The sequence below is a fragment of the Corvus hawaiiensis genome, chromosome 19, assembly GCF_020740725.1.
Source record: "Corvus hawaiiensis isolate bCorHaw1 chromosome 19, bCorHaw1.pri.cur, whole genome shotgun sequence".
Taxonomy (NCBI): domain Eukaryota; kingdom Metazoa; phylum Chordata; class Aves; order Passeriformes; family Corvidae; genus Corvus; species Corvus hawaiiensis.
In genome coordinates this window covers 7,806,649-7,829,100 of record NC_063231.1, presented here as the reverse complement: position 1 = coordinate 7,829,100, position 22,452 = coordinate 7,806,649, and the positions used below count along the sequence as shown (strand labels likewise).

The 22,452-nt window shown below is 51.5% G+C and overlaps 2 protein-coding genes across 5 annotated transcripts; both read left to right on the top strand.

Moving 5' to 3' along the window:
* Positions 1–362: 362 nt before the first annotated feature.
* TRIM47 (tripartite motif containing 47) lies at positions 363–9,292 on the top strand. The gene is made up of 6 exons (XM_048323673.1): positions 363–1,102; positions 2,822–2,917; positions 3,458–3,688; positions 4,248–4,443; positions 5,119–5,193; positions 6,329–9,292. Exons 1-6 carry the CDS (start codon positions 395–397, stop codon positions 6,952–6,954), a joined length of 1,932 nt encoding a protein of 643 aa, XP_048179630.1. The 5' UTR covers positions 363–394; the 3' UTR covers positions 6,955–9,292.
* Positions 9,293–12,046: 2,754 nt separating this feature from the next.
* On the top strand, positions 12,047–19,818 carry WBP2 (WW domain binding protein 2). Of its 4 annotated transcripts, none has more exons than XM_048323773.1 (8): positions 12,047–12,154; positions 13,818–13,926; positions 14,462–14,597; positions 16,132–16,224; positions 16,447–16,563; positions 16,803–16,898; positions 18,006–18,082; positions 18,260–19,818. In XM_048323773.1, exons 1-8 carry the CDS (start codon positions 12,096–12,098, stop codon positions 18,311–18,313), a joined length of 741 nt encoding a protein of 246 aa, XP_048179730.1. In that variant the 5' UTR covers positions 12,047–12,095; the 3' UTR covers positions 18,314–19,818. The 4 variants fall into 4 exon arrangements, with proteins under 4 accessions (XP_048179730.1, XP_048179729.1, XP_048179731.1 ...); XM_048323772.1 differs by having other exon boundaries at positions 16,776–16,898; XM_048323774.1 differs by having other exon boundaries at positions 12,071–12,159; positions 16,776–16,898.
* Positions 19,819–22,452: the final 2,634 nt, after the last annotated feature.

Here is a 22,452-nt window from a genome sequence, read left to right as displayed (position 1 = left end):
TGGGGGGGGCAGACACTGGGTGGGGGACAGCATATCCTCATTAGGGTGACAACCTCTCGGGGGTGGGGGGCAGATCTCCCTGAAGGCAGCAGATGCCGGGGAGAGGGCCCAGATGGGAGCAGATCCCATTTGGGGCGAGACACTCCGAGGAGAGCGAGTGCCTGGGGACCAGATCCCATTTGGGGTGAGACCCTTCCCAGGAGGGCGGGTGCCTGGGAGCAGGTCCCGGGGTTGATGCCGTGAGCTCCCGGAGGACGCAGCAGCCCCTCCGGCACCGCGGGAAGCGGAGCCCCGGCTGCGGTCGCGGGGAGGAGGAGCGGGCGGGCGGGGCGCGGCTGCCGCCCGCCTCCGTCGGGGCTGGGACCGGGGCCGGGGCCGGTCGGGGCGTTCAGGGATGGATGCTGCGCCCGGGAGCGCCCCGCCGTCCTCCGCCGCGGCGTTGCGGCTGGTGCTGGCGACTCCGGGGCTGCCCGAGGGTCCCCTCGGCTGCCCCATCTGCCTGGACGTGCTGCGGGACCCGGTGACGGTGCCGTGCGGACACAACTTCTGCCAGGGCTGCTTGCAGGCGCTCCGCCAGCGGCCAGGCCCCCCCGACGGCGGTGGGGCGGGCGGAGCCGCCCGCTGCCCGCTGTGCCAGGAGCCCGTCCCCGCGGCCCTGCGGCTCTGCAAGAACCGCGCCCTGTGCGAGCTCCTGCCGCTGCTGGCGGCCGCCACCGGCGGCTCGTCCCCGCCGTCCCCGGCCGCCGCGTCCCCGATGGCCCCGGGAGCCGAGGAGGAGGATGCTGCGGGAGAGGAAGGAGCGGCGGTGCTGTGCGATGTGTGCCCGCCGGGGTCCCGCGTGGCGGCGGAGCGGTCGTGCCTGGTGTGCCTGGCGTCCTTCTGCGGGGCGCACCTGGAGCCGCACCGGCGCGCCCCGGCCTTCCGCGCACACCGGCTGGTGGCCCCGCTGCGCCGGCTGGAGGAGGGGCTGTGCCCCCGCCACCTGCAGCCCCTCGACGGCTTCTGCCGCACCGAGCAGAGCTGTGTCTGCGCCCGCTGCCGCGCCCACGAGCATCGCGCCCACGACGTGGTGCCCCTCGAACAGGAGCGGGAGCACAAGCAGGTGCGTGGGGTGGGGAGGGGCGCGGAGGTCCCCGCGCGGGTGCTGCGCGGGTGGGACCGTGGTGTGGGGGTGTGCTGGGTGGTGTGAGCTGCGGCATCCCTCGGAGGGGTTCATCCTGCGCCCGTGTCCCCACGGGGAGCCCAATCCCCACGTGGGTGTGTGCAGGTGCAGCACTGGAGGGATGCCCTGTGTGGGGGGTGCTGTGCTCTCACCCCTCGGGGGATCCCACCCCAGCATACGGACAGGGTGCTGTGCCATCAGGGAACCCCTGGGATTGGGACAGGATGGGCAGATCGGGGCAGAGCCGCTGCCAGGCATCCCGTGGGGAGTTCTCCCGCTGCGGAGCCGAACTCGCAATCCCGTGGGTGTAGGGCTGGGGCGACGGTGCCTGGGACACCCCACGGTGGCCACCCCCGCGGTCATGGGGCACCCGCCGTCTCCGTCTCGTTCCCACAGCTCCATCAAGGCGGTTTTTCTGGCCGCGCTGGCAGCCGGCCCGGCCGCCGCTCCCGCTCCCCCAGCCTTTTGTATCCTGCCGTTTTGGCAGCGGGGGTTTTTCCATCACTCCCATTCCCAGATGCGACTGAGTCACCTCCTAAACTCACACCCACGAGCCTTCCCAGGAGCCGGGGCTCCAAGCCCAACGTGGTGCTGCCTTCCTGGGCACTGCTGCCTTGAAGGCGTGGGGCCTCTGTGAGGCTGCAGGCAGGTGGGAACCTGTGAGGCTCACGGTGTGGTGGCATCTCGCATGGCCATGAGACATTTGGAGACCTTGGGAAAGTTTGCCTTTTCCAAGGAGGAGCCCGGGGTCTGGCAGGGAGCACAGCAACAGCCCCAAGCCAGCTCCACCTCCTGATCGGCTGTTAGGATTGCAGGAAAACCCTTTTATCGGCATTATTAGTCATGAGGTGCCTTAAAATAGAAAGTGTGTGTAATCCCAGCCCCGAGGAGCTGTCAGACCTCGGCAGGCGCTGCTTAATGTCGCCTGCACGGCCTCTGTGACTGCCCTCGGGCTGGGATGGATGCACGGGGAAAGCACCTGTAGCTGCTCCCCGGGCACAAGCACTGCAGGGAGCAGGGCCAGGGGCTGGGCATCAGCAGGGAGCTGCCCTGGCTGGGGAGAGCCCTCCTGGCTCCCGAGGGAGCCGTCCTCGTGATGGGCAATGGCTGAGCCAACAATAGCGCGTCAGGAAACACTGTGTTCGGAAGGTGCTTCCTTTGCAGCCCGTGCTCCGGAGCTGGTTTGCGTTGCTCCTCAACAGAAACCTCCAGGGGACTCTTCGCTAAGTTTCTGAGCGCTCCAGGTCTGCCTTTCAGCTTCTGCACCAATCCCAGGTGGATTTTTCCCAGCCGTGGGTACTCGCTAAGAGCATGCACTTAGCTGTAATCACTGCCTGATGGGTTTGCTTTCAGATTCCTGTTTTGTTTGCTTTCTGCTGGGACCAGGGCGGGGAACGTGGAGTTGGACATGATCCTTTGCAACCCAGGCTGCTCCTTTCGTTTTCCAGCTGAGTGAGAAGGGATGTTTGCAGATTGGATGTTGCAGGGAAGGAAAACAGGAAACCAACTCATGGTTCCCCTTGCATGCTTCACTCGAAGCCTGGTAGCGAGGTCACGGTCAGAGAGGCTCTGTGGGTTGAGCTTCAGGAGAGGCAGGATGCCCTGCTGCTCCCACCGGGACTGGGGGTGAAGCTCAGTGTTTGTCCTTGATGTCTGCAGGCCCAACAAGCCAAATTCCTCAGCGATGTGGAGAATGAGCTGGAGGAGCTGGCAGTCACCATCGCCCAGGCCAAGAAAATGGTGGAGCTCATTAAGGTGACTCTGCGATGGCTTTGCTCTGTTAGTGAAGCTCTGCTGGGCTGGGGGTGGAGGAGAAGGGGCTGTGAGATTTTGGGGTGCATGGGGTGTAGAGATGGTGCTCACAGGAGCACCATAAAACGATGGTGATCCTGGCAAAGATCCCTGAGGATTCTTGCTCCTCATCTCTGCTAACCCTTGTGGCATCTCTGGTTGCTTTAGTTTTTAACACGGAAGAAGGAACAGGGCAAGAGCCATGCCAGGGCATCCTCTGGGTCTTGCACCTTCCCTCCCCAGGCTCATTGGGGGTTGTCCCCTTTGGCCCTTGTGCAAACACATCACTTTCCTGCTTGGGGACACCAAATGTGGTGCAGCAGTCAGTGGCAGTGCCCAGCCAGGTCTCTTGACAGCTGGGCTATGATCTGAGTTCTTGGGGGAAGGGGGTGATGGGGTGTCAGGGGGACCCCACAGAGCTGAGAACTGGGTGCTGGGCAGGGCACAAGGGTGCCCTCCTGCACCCTCACCTGCAGGACCTGACCCTTCTCTCCCTGCACTCAGGGTGCTGCCACAAAGGAGAGGGAAAGGGTCGAGAAGCTCTTTGCAGAGGCCTCTGAGGTGCTGGCAACCTTCCAGAAGGAGGTGATGGGATTCATCCAGGACGGGGAGCGCTCCATGCTGGGGGAGGCCGAGGCCGATCTCCGCTGGAAGGAGGAGAGACGAGCCAAGCTGGCCCAGCGCAAGCAAAACCTGGAGAACGTCCCCAGCACCGACACCATCTACTTCCTCCAGGTGGGATGGGGCAAGAAGGAGCTGACAATGTTGTATTTTGGGGTTTTGTCCCATTCCCCATGGAGCTGGGGGCCAGGAACCCTGGGATGTTCAGGCTGCAGAGTCTCACTCCTGTCAGCACAGTCCTCTCCCCTCCTCTCTCCCAGGGGGACCAGGCAGCCGAGATTTTCCCCTCCATCACCCCCACCTCTGTCCTGTCTGTGACTCAGGAGAGGCTGATGTGCTGCCCAGAGCGGTACCCCGGTGTAGGGGGCAGAGAGTGAGAGGTTGGGGTGCCCCACTGCCTCCTCCAGCATCCCCCCCTCCCTGACAGCCCAGGAAGAGGAGGAGATGCTGCTCCTTGTGAGGTGGGCATGGTCTGAGTCCGGGTTTGAAAGTGAGTGAAGAGAAGGTGCCAGGAACACGTGGCCGGGAAAGCGCTCTCCTCCCTTGTGCTGTCCTTGGGCCAAGTCCTGAGAGCTGCCAGATCCCAAATCCTCCAGGGCTGGGTGGGGTTGTGGAACAAGAGACAACTTTGGCTTGTTTGAAACCTTCTGAAACTCCATCTTTTTTGGCTCAGGAATTTCAGGCCTTGAAAGTAGCCATGGAAGAAAACCTCTCTCCACCTTTGAGCTTCCAGAACGAGCTGAACTTCACCAAGTGCACCCAAGCCGTGGGTGCCGTAAAGGATGTGCTGTCCACTATCTGCAAAAACCAGTGGAACCACTTGCAGGGGAAAGGAATAGATGGATTGAGTTGCCAGGAGACGGAGGAAGGTTTGTGTTCACTCAGCCCCTGTGCCTGGATGGTTCCCTGTCCCTTTCCCTCTTCCCTGCGTGGGTGGGAGGCGGCTGCAGGCTCCATGAGCACTGGCCCCTGGCCTTCCAGCCCTGGAAGCTGCTCAGCACGGGTTCCCTGCACGTTGCACAATCCCTGTCTGGGCTTACGCCTCTTTGAGGTTTTGTGAATTTTTCCACAGAGACCAGAGACTGGAGAGGCAACAAACAGCCTGGGAGTTAGGCAGGGCCCTGTGGGAGGGGGCAAGTGGCCAAAGTGGCCTCCTGTGAAAGGGGACTCTTCTTCCCAGGACAGACAGTTCTCCTCACGGGGCAGGCTGTGGGCTCCCAAACCTGCCAGGGTTAGAGAGCTGATGTGGCAGCTCTCTCCCATGCTGTCGCATGTAACCTGAGCTCTCTCCTTTCTCATTTTCTTGGATGCCCACGGGAATTGCAGCTGGTTCCTTGCACCCCTGCCCACCTCCCTGGGGTGACCAAAGTGGTGTCTGTCCTTTCCTATGTGGGAGCCACTGGGGATGTTCAGGGGGAGTGGGGATGCTGGCTGGGGCTGTGACAGCTGGGTGCCATCAGGGGCAGGGGGCGATGCTCCAGTGACCCCTTGCTGGTGGTTTGGTTCCTTTGCTGATGCAAACCCTTCTGTGCCTGTCTCCACAGCATTGGCTGAATCTCGATTTCCAGACAAGCCAAACAATCTTGCCTGCCTGGAGAGCCGTGATTATTTCCTGAAATGTAAGCAGGGGACTTTTGCGTTGGCGGTTGTTGCTAAGGCCCATCTTCCCTTTCCTCTCTCTGTCCGCCTGCCCGGCCAGCACCAATCCAGCAGCTGTGGGAGTGCTGCCACCAGCAGAGGAAATACTGCTTGGCTAACAGGGAAGCCTCCTGGCTTTCCTGACAACAGTCATAGCCTGGTTAGGTGATGGTTTTTTCCCCCTCATCTGTGGTTCTGCTGGCCCAGCTGCCCATGGGGGGCTGCAGGCATCCTGTGTAATTCCTGCTGCCTTCCAGCCCTTGGCAAATTGGATCCTCTTTAAGTTAGATCAGAGCTTGGGCATCTGCCTTGTTTGCTGCAGGACCCTGAGCTGGTGAGGGTTGTCTGCAGCAGCAGAATGACAGGGATCATGCAGTGGTTGAGCAGAGTGGGGCTGGAGAGGCTGAGGCTGGGGGGTGCAGGGCTGGGCTTGAGCTCCCACACCCCACCTGTGTGTCCCCAGCCTTACAGGGATATGGGGTCACCTACTGACATAGGGGACAAGATCTGCCTCAGTGGCACAGAGCAGAATAACCTGGGCTCAGGGAGGGTGTGCTCTTCTGCTGTCAGGCTGGGACATGCAATGCAGTTGATTGTGATCCATGTCCAGGGTTGTTCCCTGGAAGAACTTCCTTGGGCATCCCTCTCTTTGGGATCCATCAGTGGTTCTCACATGGCCCCACTTGCCAGGGGCTGCCTGTCTGTAGCTGAGACATGCCTGGCTGTTCTCTCTTCTTGGGGTCCCTCTTGACTGCATTTATCTGTGGTTACCTGAAATATGCTTTTATGTGAGATTTTCTTACCACCACTCTGTCAGGTGGATTCTCCAATGTCTGGTATCATGGTTGAGCTCATCAAGCAGCCCCTCTGCTCTCTCCTCTGCCCAGTTACCTATATCCATCCTGCTTATGAGACTATCAGCTCTTTCAGCCCCTTATCTTCATTGACTGAAATTTGCCATGGGACTTAAAAGCAAAGGGACAGAGTGATGGGACAGGTCAGAAAGAATCATACTCATCATCGAAGGCTGGGGCAGGGGGATCAGAGCAGGGAGAGCTGGGAGGATTTCCTCACATTTCCCTCCTCATGCTCACTTCTCTCTCTTGCCCCACGCAGTCGCCTTCATCATCGACCTGGACAGTGACACAGCTGACAAGTTCATCCAGCTGTTCGGCACCAAGGGGGCCAAACGGGTGCTGTGCCCCATCCCCTACTCAGAGAGCCCCACCCGCTTCATCAACTGCGAGCAGGTGCTGGGTTTGAACCTCATGAACAGGGGCAACTACTACTGGGAGGTGGAGCTGATCGACGGCTGGGTCAGCATCGGGGTCATTGCCGAGGACTTTGACCCGCGGGAGCCCTACAACCACGGCCGCCTGGGCAGGAACGACCGGTCCTGCTGCCTGCAGTGGAACGGCCAGAACTACGTGGCCTGGTTTGGTGGCTTCGAGTGCCCCATCCAGCAGCCCTTTTTCCACACGATCGGCGTCTTCCTGGAGTATTCGGAAAAGGCTTTAACCTTCTACGGAGTCAAGGACTCCAAGATGACCTGCCTGCAGCAGCTCAAGGTCTCCCCTTCTGCCAAGGGGAAGTCTGACCCATTCCAGAACAAGATCAACCGCCAGTTTGCCTCTCTTTTCTCGTGCAAGCTGAAGCCAGCCTTTTTCCTGGAGAGTGTGGATGCCCACCTGCAGATTGGGCCGCTGAAGAAGGATTGTGTGTCGGTGCTGAAGCGCCGGTGACTGCCCAGGGAGCAGGGCACAGACAGACCCACAAAAGCCTCTCCTGCAGGTTATTACCACCTCTCTTTGGTAGCCCTGTCTGTCTCTGTGGCAGCCCTCCCTCCTCTCTGCACTGTTGGGGACCCAGGGCTGGATGAAACCTCCTGATGGGCAGGGCTGGGGGCCAGGATGGGGCTGGATCCAAGTGCCAGCTCTGCCACTGAGCAAGCTTGGGCGAGTCCCTGTGCTGCTCCCTGCCCCTCAGCTTCCCTTTCTGGACATCAGGGACTGCGACAGCCTTTCTTGGTAAAGTGTGCTGCTCAGAAGTGCCACAGGGATTTGGAGCTGTGCCTTGGCCACCTGCCCAGTCCCTCTCCTTTACCTCTGCTCATGCAGCCCCAGAAACTCGTGCAGATGCTTTGTGCCTTATCTCAGGCTCTGTTGCTGATGCTTTTTTAAGTGCTGCCTCATCGACACCTTCTGCATGCTCCTAAGGAAGTGCCTTTGATGGAGCAAGCCCTGCATGGACCAGGTGAACCCCCAAGGCAGTCTTCCCTGGTGCCACATCACCGCTGTGCCCTGGCATGGGTGAGATGGTACTCTGGGGAGAGGGACGTGGAGGAGCCTGGCTGGGTGCTGGGGCGATGCTGGGGTGATGCAGCACCTCTCCATGCAGGGCTGCCCTCCCATTAGTGCTGCAAACGTGAAACGAGGATCTCTGCCCAGCTGGGAAAGGGAGAAACCTCCTGCCGAGAAGCAGCACCACTGTTCCCACCTGGAGATGGGGAAGGGAACAGCACAAACCAAATTTTGAGGATGTGCTTTAAGCAAACACATTCTTTGCAAAGTTTTACAGCCAAATTTTCCCCCACGTTTTTGTTGACACTACTGTTTTGGGGGCTTTTAGTACTGTTAAACTACCAACTCTTCAAGAGCCCTGGGCACACTTGAGCTGAAAATCTGCCCCTTAGCTTAGAGATTTTTAAGTGACAGAGGTGCTGTGAATATGTCCCAGAGATAAATGGTCTGCTTTAGTGTTGTAGGGACAGCTGTGAGTGCCTCGATAAAGGTGCAGCATCAGTCAGCTACTAAATGACCCTTTAGACTCTGGGAATAAGTAACAATTAACAAAAACTACTCTCAAGCGAGAGGGAACACTGTTCCCTTCAGGAAAGGTGGAAACTTGAGGCTGAGAGACCAAACTGCCAGTTCACATGTCCTAAGGGAGCTTTTTCAGAAGGAAAACACAGAAATACTGCCTGTGAGGGCAGCACAGAGCAGTCCCTGTCTCAGCACAGCGTGCCTTTCCACAAGTTTATTTTTTCTGGGGTTATTTTGCTACCTACCTCCCAAAGCTAGCTTTACAGAACCGTGGTGCTGTGTAATGTACACCTGGAGAGAAAATACAGAGGGTCAGGTTCTTCACTGGCATGAGTGAGTCAGGGATGATGCAACAACAGTCAGCAGGGATAGTAAACAGCCCATTTAGCTAAAAATATGATATATATACTTTTTTTCCCCCCAAAGGATAAGCTGGAAATCATAGTGCTATATTCAAGTGAAGCCAAGGGAAAAATGTGAATGTGAATAAAAGGCAGGTACAAAGCTGGGAGGTTTGAAGTTAAAGGCACGGTTCATGTAAAGCCACGTTTACATGCTGAGGCTCAAAGAGCTCCTTTACTGTGACTCCTTTGCCAGCGCTGCCAATTCCTGCTGGCACAGAAAGAGCTGCCAGTCCCCAGAAAATTGGAATATTTGAGTGGATGAAGGGTCTGAGCGCAGCCACCCCTTCCCCGGGGCAAGGCTGGTGAGTCAGTTTGGGAAGGGGCTTGCTGGGATCTGTCTGCCAATTCCTCCTCCTCCTCCTCCACATAACGTGACTCCCAAACTGCTGTGAGCAGTGGGAAAAGGAACAGTAGGCCTTCCAGAGTGAAATCTTCAGCTGAAATCTTGGCCTTTCCTGGCTGGTGGGAATGCTGCCCAGACTTCTGCCCGGATGGGAATTCATTCCCTGCGTCCTGAGCTCCAAACCCTCTTTGTTTGGCTGGCGCCAGCGGCCCCTGCAGAGCTCAGGCCTTGCACGAGATGTCAGCGGTGACACAGAGCAGGCATCGCTGCTGCTCTGTGCACACGGGGAGAACTTGGAGTCAGGAATTCCTGATGGGATGAGAATGATGGAGCTGTGCCACAGCCCGTGCACGGTCACATCCTGGGAGGACGAGGAAGGGAAGGAACCTTCATCTCTACAGGAAGAGATCTCCCATGTGGGCTCCCATCTGCGCCCTACATCTCATTTATTCAGGCAAAACTCCCACCGTTTGCAGCGAGGAGTTTTGCCAGAGTAAACAGAGCAGATCTGGGTCTTTGTGCTGTTTCATTTTGCTGTAGGCAGATTGATTGCTCCACGGGGAAACCCGTGCTGGAGCCACGCATCCCGCCCTTCTCCACATTTCCCAATGCACAGACACTAACCTCTGACCCCCTTCAGGGCTTGGGAGGCTCAGAGGGATCCTCTCTTTCCACCCTGTCACCACGTGGGAGCAGCTCAGGAACCCACGGGGGTGTCTGGGCATGGTGTCTGGTTGTGCCGTGGCTTTGGCTGAATTCATGGGTGCAGCTCTGATGCCTTTTCCTGGTCTTAAAATCAAGAGTCAAACATGGTTAGAAGGGGAAAAGGGATTTTACCTTGGTATTTATTTTAGGGATCCTTAGGTGCACACGTCCAGGTCATATGCATCGAAATGCACCCTGCAAAAAAATGTCCACCCCAAAAGATCGGGTATATCATTATAGGTTTTACTAATTAGCAGATCTATCAAAGATTCCCCAATGAGGGGCTCGAGTGAGCCCCCCTCCCCAAGGAGCCTTCCCCTGGATGGTTCTATCTTAGTTTACAGAATGTGTTCTGGAGAGGACCTTGGGGTCTGGGGCACACTGATCCCTAACTACGAAGCTTCTGAAATGCTGAGTCTCTCAGCTTGACAAACAAGTCCAAGAATGTAGGCAAAAAAGCACTAGGAATACAGAAGTTGTAAAAAAAGGTATAACAGGGGTATAAAAGAAAAGGCAAAAAATCTTCATGGCATCAGCTCCATGGAGCTCCTGTGGATGCACCGCAGCTGGGAAGTGCTGCCCAACCCTCTCTTTCCTGCTGCTTGCTTTTATCCCGGTTGGGAGCACTATAAACCCTCCTGGTTTAGGGGTGATTTACAACAGGAGCAGTCCCCCAGCAGCTGGGTCAGAGCTTGCTCTGTGCTGCCAGTAATTTGGGGTGTAAACTGGAACCATTAGGGAATGTGCACTGCGCCAGCTCTGGATCCCTGATTTTGCTGTAAACAAGGGGTTAAATGCAGGGTGAGGTGAGTCGAGATGGATCGATAGCACTTGGCAACTTAAACAGCCTTTCCTTGTTCCCTTGGGTTATTTCTGCTGTCGAAGACTGTTCCTCTTTTTAATTAGGATTTTTTAAAATACAGTAACTGTAGGGTATTTTACAGTGTGTGAAAAAAACCATAACAGAATAATATAATGGTGTCAGAGACTATGATTTGTCCATTAAATATTATACAGTCATTGCTCTGGGTTGTCTTTCCTTTAAATACCAAACCGTTTGAGTTGTCCCATTATCTCATGTTTACTTTTCTGTGTCCTGTACATCTGACATAAAATAACACAGATTTTATTTTCCAAGTGTGTCCAAGGGAATTCTGCCATATACACATTTTTATTGCAAAAGGAGCGGAAGAACCTTAAAATCCAATACCAGTTGTCAGCCCTGGGCAATTCAAAGCAGCAAATTGTCTCAGTTGTCTCTTCTGTGTCCTCATACTACAAATAAAAAAGATTAACAGATTAGGTGTTTTTTCCTTAGTGTTTTCAAGTTTGAGAGTATAAATTTCCAAGATTTTCTATGTGATGAGGAGGTCTAGAGCTCCACACACACACTAGCAATTACAGCAGCATCTTTTTTAAGTGAAGGCTGCTTTTTTTAATCCCAAATGCCAACTGGAGTTAGGATAAAAATGTTATTTGAGTCTTAGTTCGTGCAAGGTGCCAATGCTCCATCTGGGCTTTTCAGTGGAAGCCGAGTGGATTCTGCTTCTGACTTTAATAGGAGAAGAATCAGGACTATTTGTTATGGCTGTTTCTTAAAAGGGAAACTTACTGCTTATTGAAAAAGCGGATATGAAAAGCACAAACTTGTTCTCTTCTTGCCAAGAAACAGTACAGATTATGTCACTGCATTTATTTAAATCTGGTTTCCATTATGTCGTTTTTCTGCTTTTCCCCCCAACTCGCGTCTGGTTCTCAGGCACTCAGACAGGACTGGGCTGCAAACCCAGGGAATAGCTCAAATCCATCTAAAAAGATATAAGGTAATACATGCTCTTATTTGTATATTTTTGATACACAGCTGTCAGTTACTGATCTGAGGGAGCCCTTCAAACAGTGGTTAGTTTTGCAGGGTTCCTATTTTTAATGAAGTTATGCAATCATTAAGTTTTTAAAATTCCTCCTACTTGCACACCTGGAGGCAGGAGTTTAGACCCTTCCTGCAGATCTGCACATGCCACAAGTATTTCCTTGCTCCCAGATTCCTGACAGACAGACACACAGACACGGTCCTGGCTTGTTTATAGGGCAACGGGTTAGCCCTTCTAGTTTAACACACTCCAGTAGAAAGGGGTAATTTTTTGGATGTGCTTGATTCCATCACTGAAAGCAGCCAATAAGAGGATCAAAAATCTGTTTGCAAGTGTGCGAAACAGGAAATGCCCATCTAGTGGGAATTTTAAAAACCGTTGGAAATGGAGCATCTTCGCTGTTTAAGGGGGTAAATTTCACTTCATGTGCAGAACCGCCAGATATGAGGGATTATTTATTATTATTATTATTTATTTTACTCTACCAAACAGCACAGTTATAGAGAGACATTGTGGCAGGCCCTGAGGCGGGGAAGGGGGGGTATCATGGCGGCTGGCCTACAACTCCCAGCATGCACCGCGCGAAGAAGCACGCGTTACCTCCTCTATCGATGGCGATGACTACAACTCCCAGCATGCCCCACCGGCCCAATGACGCCAGCGCCTTTTTCCCGCGCAGGCGCAGAGTGGGCTCGATGCTGTGAGGAGGAGGAGGAGGAGGAGGCGGAGGAGGCGGCGATGGCGCTCAACAAGAACCACTCGGAAGGCGGCGGCGTCATCGTTAACAACAGCGAGAAGTGAGGTGCTATCCCCTTCTCCCTTCCTCCGGCCGCGGGAGCCGGGGGATAGCGGCGCGCTGCCTTCTCCCCCCGCCCTCTTCCTGCCTTCCCCCTCAGGGGGAGGGGTTGTGTGGGTCGGGGTTGGGGGGGTGCTGAGAGGGTGAGGCGGTTAAAGGGGGTGGTTTAACCCTCTCGGTGCCGGCGTTGTTCGTCCTCCCCTCGTTTCCCTACGGCTTAGGGGCTGTACGTACCCTCCTGCCCCAGGGCCTGCGCGGGGGGAGCTCTGCTGGGCCTCAGCCGCGGGCCTTGCTCCCCCTACACCGCTCCCCTCAGCATCCTGCCGGTCCCCCAGCCTGCTGCTGACTCTTGCTGCTGTGCCCAGTCTCTCCCCCGAGGGCTCAGGAAGGGCTGGCAGAGCTCAGCTCCCGCCCAGGTGATCTGGCCTGGACGCAGGCCTCCCCTCTCGGGGATGCTGCACCTGCATCGTGCCTCAGCTCAAAGGCTGCCCACGGTTGTTTGCTGGGTTCCTGGAGCACAGCTCCCTTTCTGTGTGTGCGGGAAGGAGCGACAGTGTTGGAAAAAGGTGCTGGGATATAACCATGGAAACGGCAAGCCTCCACAGAGCTGCCTCTGTCTGCATGGCAAAGGGCTGTCCGCACCCGCTGTCTGCCAGCGTGGTTCTGACGTGGCAGTCATCTGCTTCGGGGACAAAGGAGTGGTTCATCCTTCAGCGCTTCTTTCCACGGGGCCGCTTAAACATTGATGCAGGAATTCTGCGCCTGACTTCCACTTGGGATGTGGCATTTCTTAGAAGGCTTTAGTAAGATTAACTCAGGTACTTAAATTTGCATTCCCTGAGAGAACTGCAGCAGCTGAAGGTGTTGCTGTTCCCGGCTGTCAGCCTGCCTTGGATCAGGGTCTGTCTGAAATGCTGCAGCCTGAGCAGAGCTGGTCCCAGTGCCCTTCCCGAGCTTTTCCTGGAGGGACAGGTATTTACTGGCAGAAGGGAAAGGCAAATGACTGAGCATGGAAACACGTCAGCTGCCAAAGATAGAGGTGGTGGAGGTTTCTGCAGCTTTAGGGATTAGAGTTCCTAATGTGGGTGCTGTAAGGTCAATACAAGTTACCTGCTGTGTCCATGCAAAGGTTTTAATCAGGTCAGTTTGTAGTTGAGAATTAAGGAATCAGTGCAGGCAACACGAGTTAATGAAGTCTTGTGGCAAGGAAGGGGAGTTCCTCTGGATCACATTTTTGTGTCAGAGGTGCTTGAGCTGTGGTGAGACCTTCGAGAGCCGTGTTGCGTAAGCAGCCTGAGCAGTTCCTTCTCCTGCAGTCCTTTCTCTGTCACATTACTTGTGGGCAACTGACTTAGGGAACTGATCCAGTAGAAATGCAAAATGATTTAAAACGAAAGTAAATGTCTTGAGATTTCGATTGATTTGGTGCCTGGTTATGCAGACAGCAGCAGCAGCTGTGTCAGCACACTGAGAAGGGAACAAGCAGCCAGTGATACTTCAGTTGCTGCTGCCAACAACAACAACAAAAAAGGCAAACCAGAACTGATTTTGTCTGCTCAGCATGGCCTGAGGTTACAGGTGGTTTTGGGAGGTCAGTAAACTTCTGTGCAGGCTGCACTTCTGCCTTGAGCTGTAGCTCTTGTCTCTTCTGGCACCTTTTGCAGTGTTTTGATGACCTATGACCATGTAGAAATTACCTTCAGTGATCTGGAGCCGATGCCAGAGGCCTTCAAGGGGACCAAGAAAGGGAGCGTTTTCCTGACTCCCTACCGGGTAAGTGGTGAAAGGCTTTATCTCGTGTAAGGAGATAACAGTCCTGGAGTCTGTATTTAAATGTCCTCAGTGCATGAAAGTCAGGATAATCTACTCCTGCTTGAAGTGTAGCTCATCCTCTCCCTCTGGAAAGCATTATGAATTCACGGCATATCCCATCTATTTGTCAACAGATAATAAATCTGATTAGTTCTTGTACAGGCAGCTGTTTAGTACATCAGGTATCTTCAAACTGGAAATTAACAGTGGTCTGGAAATGCTGAATGCAACAGCACAGCTACTAAATCATAGCTGTGTGGAGCAGCAGGTTCTCTGGGAGCTGGAAGGAGTATTACCTGAGCAAGGGACTTCCTGGAAGGCTTTATTACGTTGAGGATTTGGTTTACCCCTGTGGCTGTTCTCTGTAGCTTTTGGCTTGCAGAAGTGGTGATGTGGGAGGGAGTTTGAGTCCATGGAGAAGTCTGTTCAGATAATAAATCAGGGCTGTGTTTCCTGTTTATTTTGAATAGCTCTTGTAATGTTACTTTCTTTTCAGGTTATCTTTGTGTCGAAGGGGAAGGATGCTATGCAGTCATTCGTGATGCCCTTTTACTTATTGAAGGATTGTGAGATCAAGCAGCCAGTGTTTGGAGCAAATTACATCAAGGGCACAGTGAAAGCAGAGGCAGGAGGTAGGTATCACACAGTGTGTGTTCTGTGTCTCAGTTCAGGGCTCACTTCATAGCAAAAACCTGGCTAACCAAAACTTGACACTGTCCAAATGCATTTTCACACTCCTGCTAAAATGTGTTTCTTTCTTTGGCAGCTAAAAATGCTCCCCTTATCAGCTCCCTGTTCAGTTACAATGAGCAGATCTGCTCTGCAACCCACCTCATTCCTGCCCTCTGCAAAATACTAAGTTCAATTAAACAAGTGATCTCAGCAAATAACCATCAGAGTGGAGTCAGCAAGAATGAGCATGTAATTTAGCTTTGGTCACTTGGGGTCACCTCTCCCACCTGTATCCAGGTCCTCCTGTGCCAAAAACTCAGATTCTTTCTGGCTCTGTTTGGGTTCAGGTGGAGATCCCCAGAGCACTTTTTCCATCATGTTTCTTGTGCAGTTCAAGGACAGGTGTGCTGTTGCTGTAGTGCATCCTGGCAGTGAAAATGGCACTTGGAAAGGACTGTCTTGACATCAGGGAAGTTAAGGAGCTGTTTCACATTAAACTCAGTGAGAAGGCTGTGGCAGGCATTTTCAATAATAATTTTGGTTTTCACTGGTTTTTTTACCAAAGGCACAAAGTTCAGGAAACTTTCATCCTCAGCTTGATTCAGTCTGTAGTTGTAGCACAGAAGTCACAGCACAGGGTGTAGGAGCTTTCAGCTGGAATCCTGAAAGCAGCTTCTGCATGGGAGCTGAGTGGGACAATCCAGCATGAGAGGGAGCCTGAGCAGTAATGACAAACTAAACTGTGTGAAAGGCAAAGGGCTTCAGCTAAATCTTTGTGAATTTTCCCCAGAGGCCATCTCTTTTAATGATGTTGTCTTAACAGCCATGAGAGTCTGGTTTAGCTTAAAAGGCTCTTTAATCTACTTGTTTCTGTTTCAGCACAGCTTCTGCTTTGATGCTTTCTTGGGACTCTGGACTGTGTGTGTTTTTCTTTTTTATACTGTAATATGAGATATCACTAATTTATTTGTTTTTTTAATTATTATTTATCCTGACTTGAAATGTCTTCCATGGGCTCTAATGGATTTATGTGGACCATGTTTTTCATTAAGCTCTTTGCTTCATTGGGCACTCAGACTCCCAAACTAATTTGGAGCTGACAGGTGTAGTTGCAAAGGCTTTTTAGCAAACGGGATTAACAAAATCCCTGTCTTCTGCACTAATCTTATCCAAAGCAAGAGCAAATCCAGCACTCCTGATAGCTTGGCCTGTGGCAGCTGCTGTGGCAACAGCCACAACTCCAGAAAGCTTATGAAGGTCTCCCTCATGGATGTTTCTGCTTCAGGTGTCTCTTGACATGACAATACCCCAGTGTGATTTTTTTTCTGATGATACCATAATTCTGCCACTTCTTCTGCTTTGTTTTTTCTTTTTCTTTTAACTTGGATATTTGGGATAAGCTCTTTAAAGAATTATATACAGAGCATCTGTAGATAGAGCATATAACCTAAATAGCATGGAAATGGCTTCTCCTTGCTGTCTTTCCTCCCTCAGGTGGCTGGGAAGGATCTGCCACATTCAAGATGACCTTTTCAGCTGGGGGTGCAATTGAATTTGGGCAGCGGATGCTGCAGGTGGCATCACAAGGTATGGAAGTCTGGGGGTGTCTGCTGGAGTTTTGTGGGTTTAGGACCCTTGGCTGTGTCTGAAGCTTGCTTTAAAAAGTATTTTTTTCACATCCAGTGAGCAGCAGATTTATTGGGATGACACTTTTTTTTCTGATAAGGACTCTCTAAGTTTGTTGGAGTTCTTGGCCTGCATTTGAGGCAGGCTTGATGTTCTGATGAGGTCTTGTCTTTGTTTTTCCAGTCTCCAGAGGTGAAATACCCAGTGGAGCTTATGGCTATTCCTACATGCCAAATGGATCCTATGCTTTTGCACCCCCTGCAGCTAACGGGGGCTATCCATACCCACCTCCTCCTCCAGGTAAGCCTGGGAACTGAGGCTGGGGATTGTTCTAGTTAGTAAGAGTTAAAACAGGTAAAAAGGGCAAGAAACACAGATTTTACACGGTGTTTTAGTGATGACTTGTGTAGCTTTTGTTCCTGAGTTTAGTTATGTTTGCCTTGGCTTCTTTGGATTGATAACTCCACCCAGGGGAGTTAAGTCTCTTGCTGTGTGATTTCCTTTCCTGACAGACTTTTATCCTGGTCCTCCTATGGCAGATGGAGGCATGGGCTACATGCAGCTTCCACCCCCACCATACCCAGGGCCCATGGAACCCCCTGTCAGTGGCCCGGACCTGCCCTCCACTCCTGCAGGTAAGGAGTGTGTCCAGGTGAATGAACTCACCACAGTTTTGTTAGGAGTGAAACAGACTTTACTTCTTGTCTTTTGGGGAACTTTGAAGCTCCACTTAGAAGTTGAAATTTGTTTAGAAAAGGGATTAGGAAGCTCCCCTAATCTCCAGCTTTGTATGTGCAGCTCAGTCTGGAGTCCAACCTGATTCTCTCCGGGGTGGACACCATTAATGGGCATTTTACGGATGGATTTATTATTCTTTTGATAGAAAAAATACAGTTTGTGATTCTCTTGTGGTGGTAGTCTTGCCCTAATGGATGAATACAAGGAAACTGATGGTGAAACGTGTTTGTGGTCCATTTTAGTTCTCAACTGTGTCTTGGGTGATATTTTCTTCCCCTTCCCCTGTTTCACTCTTAATGTGATTATTTTTCCTGAAACAATATGGAACAGGGGAAGAGATGATGGAAAGGAGCTGGGGAAATATCAGCCTCATTTTTCACTCATTTGGGATTTATTAAAATGAAAAAAGAGCTATTGTGGTTGGACATAGCCATAGACCTCTTGCAGATAAGAATATTTGTTTGAATAAGGATTTAACTTTTCTCTTTGGTTTGAATAAACAACCATTCATCTTTGAACTATTATTTGGAAAGCGGCACTGCTCCAGAGGGTTGTACAAGATTTTTGTATTCTGCAGAAATACAGGATGTGGATTATCCTCATAAATTACCATCTTTAATGCAAGAATCCCCTAAGCTGCTATAAACTTGTGCTGATTTTTGTCTTGCCTGGTGTTTTCACTCCCAGGGAGGATGGTTTATTCACTGCCGGTTTATAAAGGGTATTGTCTGTATTTAGGCAAAGCAGCAGCAAGCATTTCTTTATGGCTGACATGCAAGTCCCAGGTGACATTTCCAAACTCAGTCTTTGCCTGTTTCACTGGGTATTGACAATTCTGTGGTAACTGGAAGAGATAATGCTCAATTGTGTGTGTTGTAGCTATTTTGCAAATTGAGCACTGGTCATATGGTGCTCTGTTAGTAACTCTTGATGGCCAGGAATTCTTGTTTTATTGTAAGAGTTCTCTGTGTCCCCCTAACCTGACTCTTCTCTCCGTGTGACAGCTGAAGCCAAGGCTGCTGAAGCTGCTGCCAGTGCTTACTACAGCCCAGGCAACCCCCACAATGTCTACATGCCCACGGTGAGTCCCTGTTGCTCTGCGTTTGCAGGGGAGCCCAAGTGTGTGTCTGGCAGATCTCTCAGTGGCACAGCAAAGTTCATCTGAGTTCATGTTGGTGTCTTGGGTGTTTTGGGGGCTTTGAGTTTAATTTTTTATTCTTACCCATGCACTGATGTCTTTTTATCATCTTTATTGCAGGACCAGCCACCCCCTCCTCCATACTTCCCACCAGAGGACAAGAAAAACCAATAAGCTGACAGAGAACTTCTCCACGACTCTCATTGCTTTCTTTTTTTCCATTTTGGCAGAATTCTGGGGCACGGTCCATAGCACTGAGGAGTAGAGCCTTCCCCCAAGGCACACTGCTTTCAGGGGCTCTAGTACTAGGTCTGTGCAGAGCAAGGGGAGGGATGTTGGCAGCCTGGCTCACCTCTGGAGCTCTGAGGGTTTGCTGTCCTGCAGCATTCCCTCCTCCCTTTGTGCAGCATCGCTACACCTGGGGGTTCTCTTCATCTGTGACTGCTTCCCTTAGCTCTGTTTCTTTTGATACTTAAATTATACCTCTTTAGAGTCAGCATCTGCTCTAAACTGCTAATTAACATGATCATGACATGGAAACAAGGCCCTTGGACATGGTGGGTGTCTTGAATTTACCTGAGTGTGCATCCAAGAGCACCTCTGGACACAGGGATGCCTCTGGTTATTCCTTTTAATCCAGAGTGTCACGTCCAGCTCTTTGCTCTTGAGAAAGGGCTTCAAAGGAAACCTTTGGGATCTCAAAGGAAATACACACCTGTGGCATTTTTCAGATATATATTCAACTTTCTTGGGTTTCTTTGTTTTTAGTCATTCCTGACAATCATAGTGAGTAATCTGGTAGCCCTTCAGATTTCCCTGCTGTGCGCCATGTATGACAGTGCTGACCAACTTCCCTTCCTCAGACACACTGCTCTTCACAGGGTTCTCCAGTAGCATCTGACCAGTTTAGATCCCATGGGAACACTAATATTTCTGTTGTCTCTATTTTCCAGTTAGATATGTGAGTTCATGGAATAGTCTCCTCATAGTCTGTAACGCACTTTTGTTTTTCCTTTGTTGTAACACAAGTTACACTTTTTGGCCAGTGAAGCATCTTCCTGCTGTGATTTACCTGGTGAATTAACAGCTAATGGGCAGAAAGCAGTTGACTTCTGCCCTGGAAGCACTTGAGAGAATATGCAAAACATTGGAATAAGCTGTAAGGTCCAAAGTGTTGTTTATTGCTGTTTGTGTTCCTGGTCCAGCTGTGAATTCCCAGTCACCTGAACGCAGACTCCTCATAGCATTGATTCCTTGGTCTCATTAGCAACAACTCCAGGACTGATCAGAATCTGGGCTATGAAACTTTTGTGCTGTTCAAAGCTTTGCACAAGTCACACTTTGCTGACTTCTGACAGCTGGGAGAGAAAATCCTTCCCAGCAAAGTGTGACAGAGGATTCTGTGCTAGGGAACTGCTGAGACTTGCTGCATGCAGCCTGCTCGGAGAGAAAAAAGGTCCACCTCTTGTTTTCTTTTTGTTTAAGTTTAGCTGATTAATGAAATTGCTACTGTTTGTGCACTGACTTTTCTAGAATTGCTACTGCGGTGATGTAAAGAAATGGTTATTTTAAAAAAATATTTATTTTGAAAGCATTTGATTAATATATTAATGTGAAATGACTTCTGAATGCAGATCTGTTTTGCTAAGACTGTGAAGTAAAGAGAAATGAGCTCAAAACTTGGGGTGGTTGTGTGTGTGTGAGCAGGCAAACTTCTGGTGAGTTGGTAGCTTTGGATGGGGAGAGGAAGAATTAGAAGCAAAATCACTTGGATTTTGTTTGTGGCTCTTCACTGGTGACATCATTTGCTAGATTTCTCTTGGGTGACTTTATGAATGAAAATAAGATGTTAAAATATTTCAGCAGACTCCCATTTCACAGTTCCTGTTGGAAGCTGGTGCAGCAGCTGCTTTACTCTACCCAGATGTGTCACCCAGGTTGTTTTTCCAGACCAATTGTCCTCATGAAAGTTACAACCTGTTCACTATTTTACTTTGCAAGAAGTAGCTGGGTGATGCAGCATAATTAATGCTTCTAAAATATGTCTCTAATTAGAAACAATCCACAATTTTATCTTCTTTTTTCCTGTAAGTGTGCTGAGGTGCCTGGGTGGTTGTGCCCAGTGAGGTCGGAGCTCTCTCAGGTGTGCTCCACCTGTGCTCCTCTCCCTGGAAAAGCTGAGAGTTGTGCTCCAGCAGCAGTGCCAGAGCCGTTCCTCTCTCTGAGCTGAACCAGCTGTGTCAGTCACCTGGCAGGGCAGGAGGGGAATGTTCCACATGGGAGCAGGTCCTGCTTAGTCCCCCTGGCTCACACTGACACCTGTCAAACAGGAGTTACCCAGAAGCTGCTCTCCAGGTATCATCCAAACCTCACTTGGTTTCATTCCTCTTCCCAGCAGCTGCTGTGGCTGCCTTCATTCTCTTGAATTCCCTGACCAGCCAGCAGGGGACATCTTCCAGATTCTGCTCATTTTTTACACCCCTTTTGCCTCTCACATCCTCCCACATGGCTGTTTTACTGCATTTTAAGGCTGGCTGAGCCACTTGGGTTTGTTTTCTGTAGAAGAGTTGGGTGAAGGAGGAAAGCATTGAGACAAAATTTTACAGTCCAGTAGGAGCTGAATAAATCCTGACTTCTGAATTAAATTACCTCAAGGTTTCTTCAATCACATCTGTCCAACTGTGAGATGGTGCTGAAACCTTTCTGTTCTGGCTCATTCCCAGTTACCCTCTACTCCGAGACAGAATCCTAGAAAACACAGATTGCATGAACTTTCCAGATCTCTCACCCAACCCCACTCCCTGTGCAGCTCTCAGGCCAACAAACAGAACAAATCCATGAGGGTTTTTTAAAAGCCTTTCCTCAGCTAAGTATGCTTGAGAGAGAATATTTCGATATCTGCTCCTATGGGAACTCAGCTCCATGGTTCGAGCTGAGTCACTTCCCTTAGAGTGGAGAAGTGGCAAGACCTGCAGAGACACCATGAGGTTTCTGTCTGGCAAAAGGGAAATACATTCAAAGGATGAGTCAGGCTGGAATAAATGAAATACTCCTTAGCACGGGTGTCAGAGGGCTAAATCTGGATCTGGAGCTGTGGGCTCTCCGCAGTGGTTTGAGGTTGAATGTTCCCATTTCCCCAGGCTGGAGCTGGGCATGGTCTGTGGGGAGGGGAGGAGGACGAAGCCAAAAAAAGAGATTGGGCGTGGTCTCAATGCGTTTGGAGTGTGCTGATGGGGAGTGAAGCACATTTTGGGAATGCTGAAGCTGTGGGGCCAAAAGGCTGGGCAAGTCACACAGCCAGCAAGGGTCAGGCAGGTATTGGGCTGAGTGGAGCAGCACGATTTGGGAATCCAGATTTTAGGGTGCTGGTGAGAATCCCTGCCAAAACTCCCAGATTTAGCCTTGGTACTCAGCACTCCCTGCCATCTTCTTGTTGGAAACTGGGAGCTGTTCTTTGCTTGGGAAAGGGCTCAGGGAGGGTGGAAGGGTCACCAGTTCTGCAGCCCATGCAGAAGGTTTTAAATATTAAAGCAGGGAAGTGCAATTTGGAGTCTGCTGCTGCTCTGGAAGTGCAGTGGGAGTAGGGCAGGAGGAGATGTTGTGCATTAATATGACTCCAGGTCTGGTCCCTGCCTCAATGATTAACTGGCTGTGCAGCAGGAGGCTGCCATGTGACAGCTGGATTGGTACCATTAAATTCCAATATTTGGATGGTGTTCTACTACTGAAGGAAAAGAGGAGGCACAGGGAACAATTGGTGTTGGATCCTTCGGCAGAGGCAGATTTTTCCACCACCACCACCATCTACAGTTCTGTCTCTTTGATGTGACTTGGGCTCTTCACTTGAGAAGTCTCTCCCTGCCCCTGCTGCTTGGAAACGTGGCTGTTTCCCTCCTTTGGGGAGTGTGGGGTAACTGAGTATTTCCAAAGTGCTTTGAGATCTTGTGCAAAGAGGTGTTGCTGCAGGAACCGCAGGTGCTACTGACAGATTTCCTACTGTCAGCCCTGAAATCTTGGTGCTGTCCCTGGGGGCTGGGAAAGGCCTTTACCTTGGAAGGATTACCCCATCCTTAGGGATTAAGGATCCTTACCCTGGAAGGGTTGCCCCATCCTCTGTGTGCTTGCCCAGGGTTGCTTCCAGACAAAGGAAGAAACAGAGCCCTCCTCTTCCTCCACATCATTCTGCCCAGGTTTTACCTCAAGTGCTCCAGCTTCATGCAACCTATTCCCTAAAAAACATCATTTTGCATTAATTTCTTTCTGGCTGGGGGGATGCACTGAGCAGCCATAGGGACCAGGGTTAAGGCCACTTG

Bases quoted from the DNA above. Each gene is read 5' to 3' on its own strand.
- TRIM47 (XM_048323673.1), top strand. From the start codon at position 395: ATGGATGCTGCGCCCGGGAGCGCCCCGCCGTCCTCCGCCGCGGCGTTG. The intron at 1,103-2,821 runs GTGCGTGGGGTG...TGATGTCTGCAG, and splicing joins AGGAGCGGGAGCACAAGCAG to GCCCAACAAGCCAAATTCCT. The intron at 4,444-5,118 runs GTTTGTGTTCAC...CTGTCTCCACAG, and splicing joins TTGCCAGGAGACGGAGGAAG to CATTGGCTGAATCTCGATTT.
- WBP2 (XM_048323772.1), top strand. From the start codon at position 12,096: ATGGCGCTCAACAAGAACCACTCGGAAGGCGGCGGCGTCATCGTTAAC. The intron at 16,225-16,446 runs GTATGGAAGTCT...TTGTTTTTCCAG, and splicing joins GCTGCAGGTGGCATCACAAG to TCTCCAGAGGTGAAATACCC. The intron at 18,083-18,259 runs GTGAGTCCCTGT...TCTTTATTGCAG, and splicing joins ACAATGTCTACATGCCCACG to GACCAGCCACCCCCTCCTCC.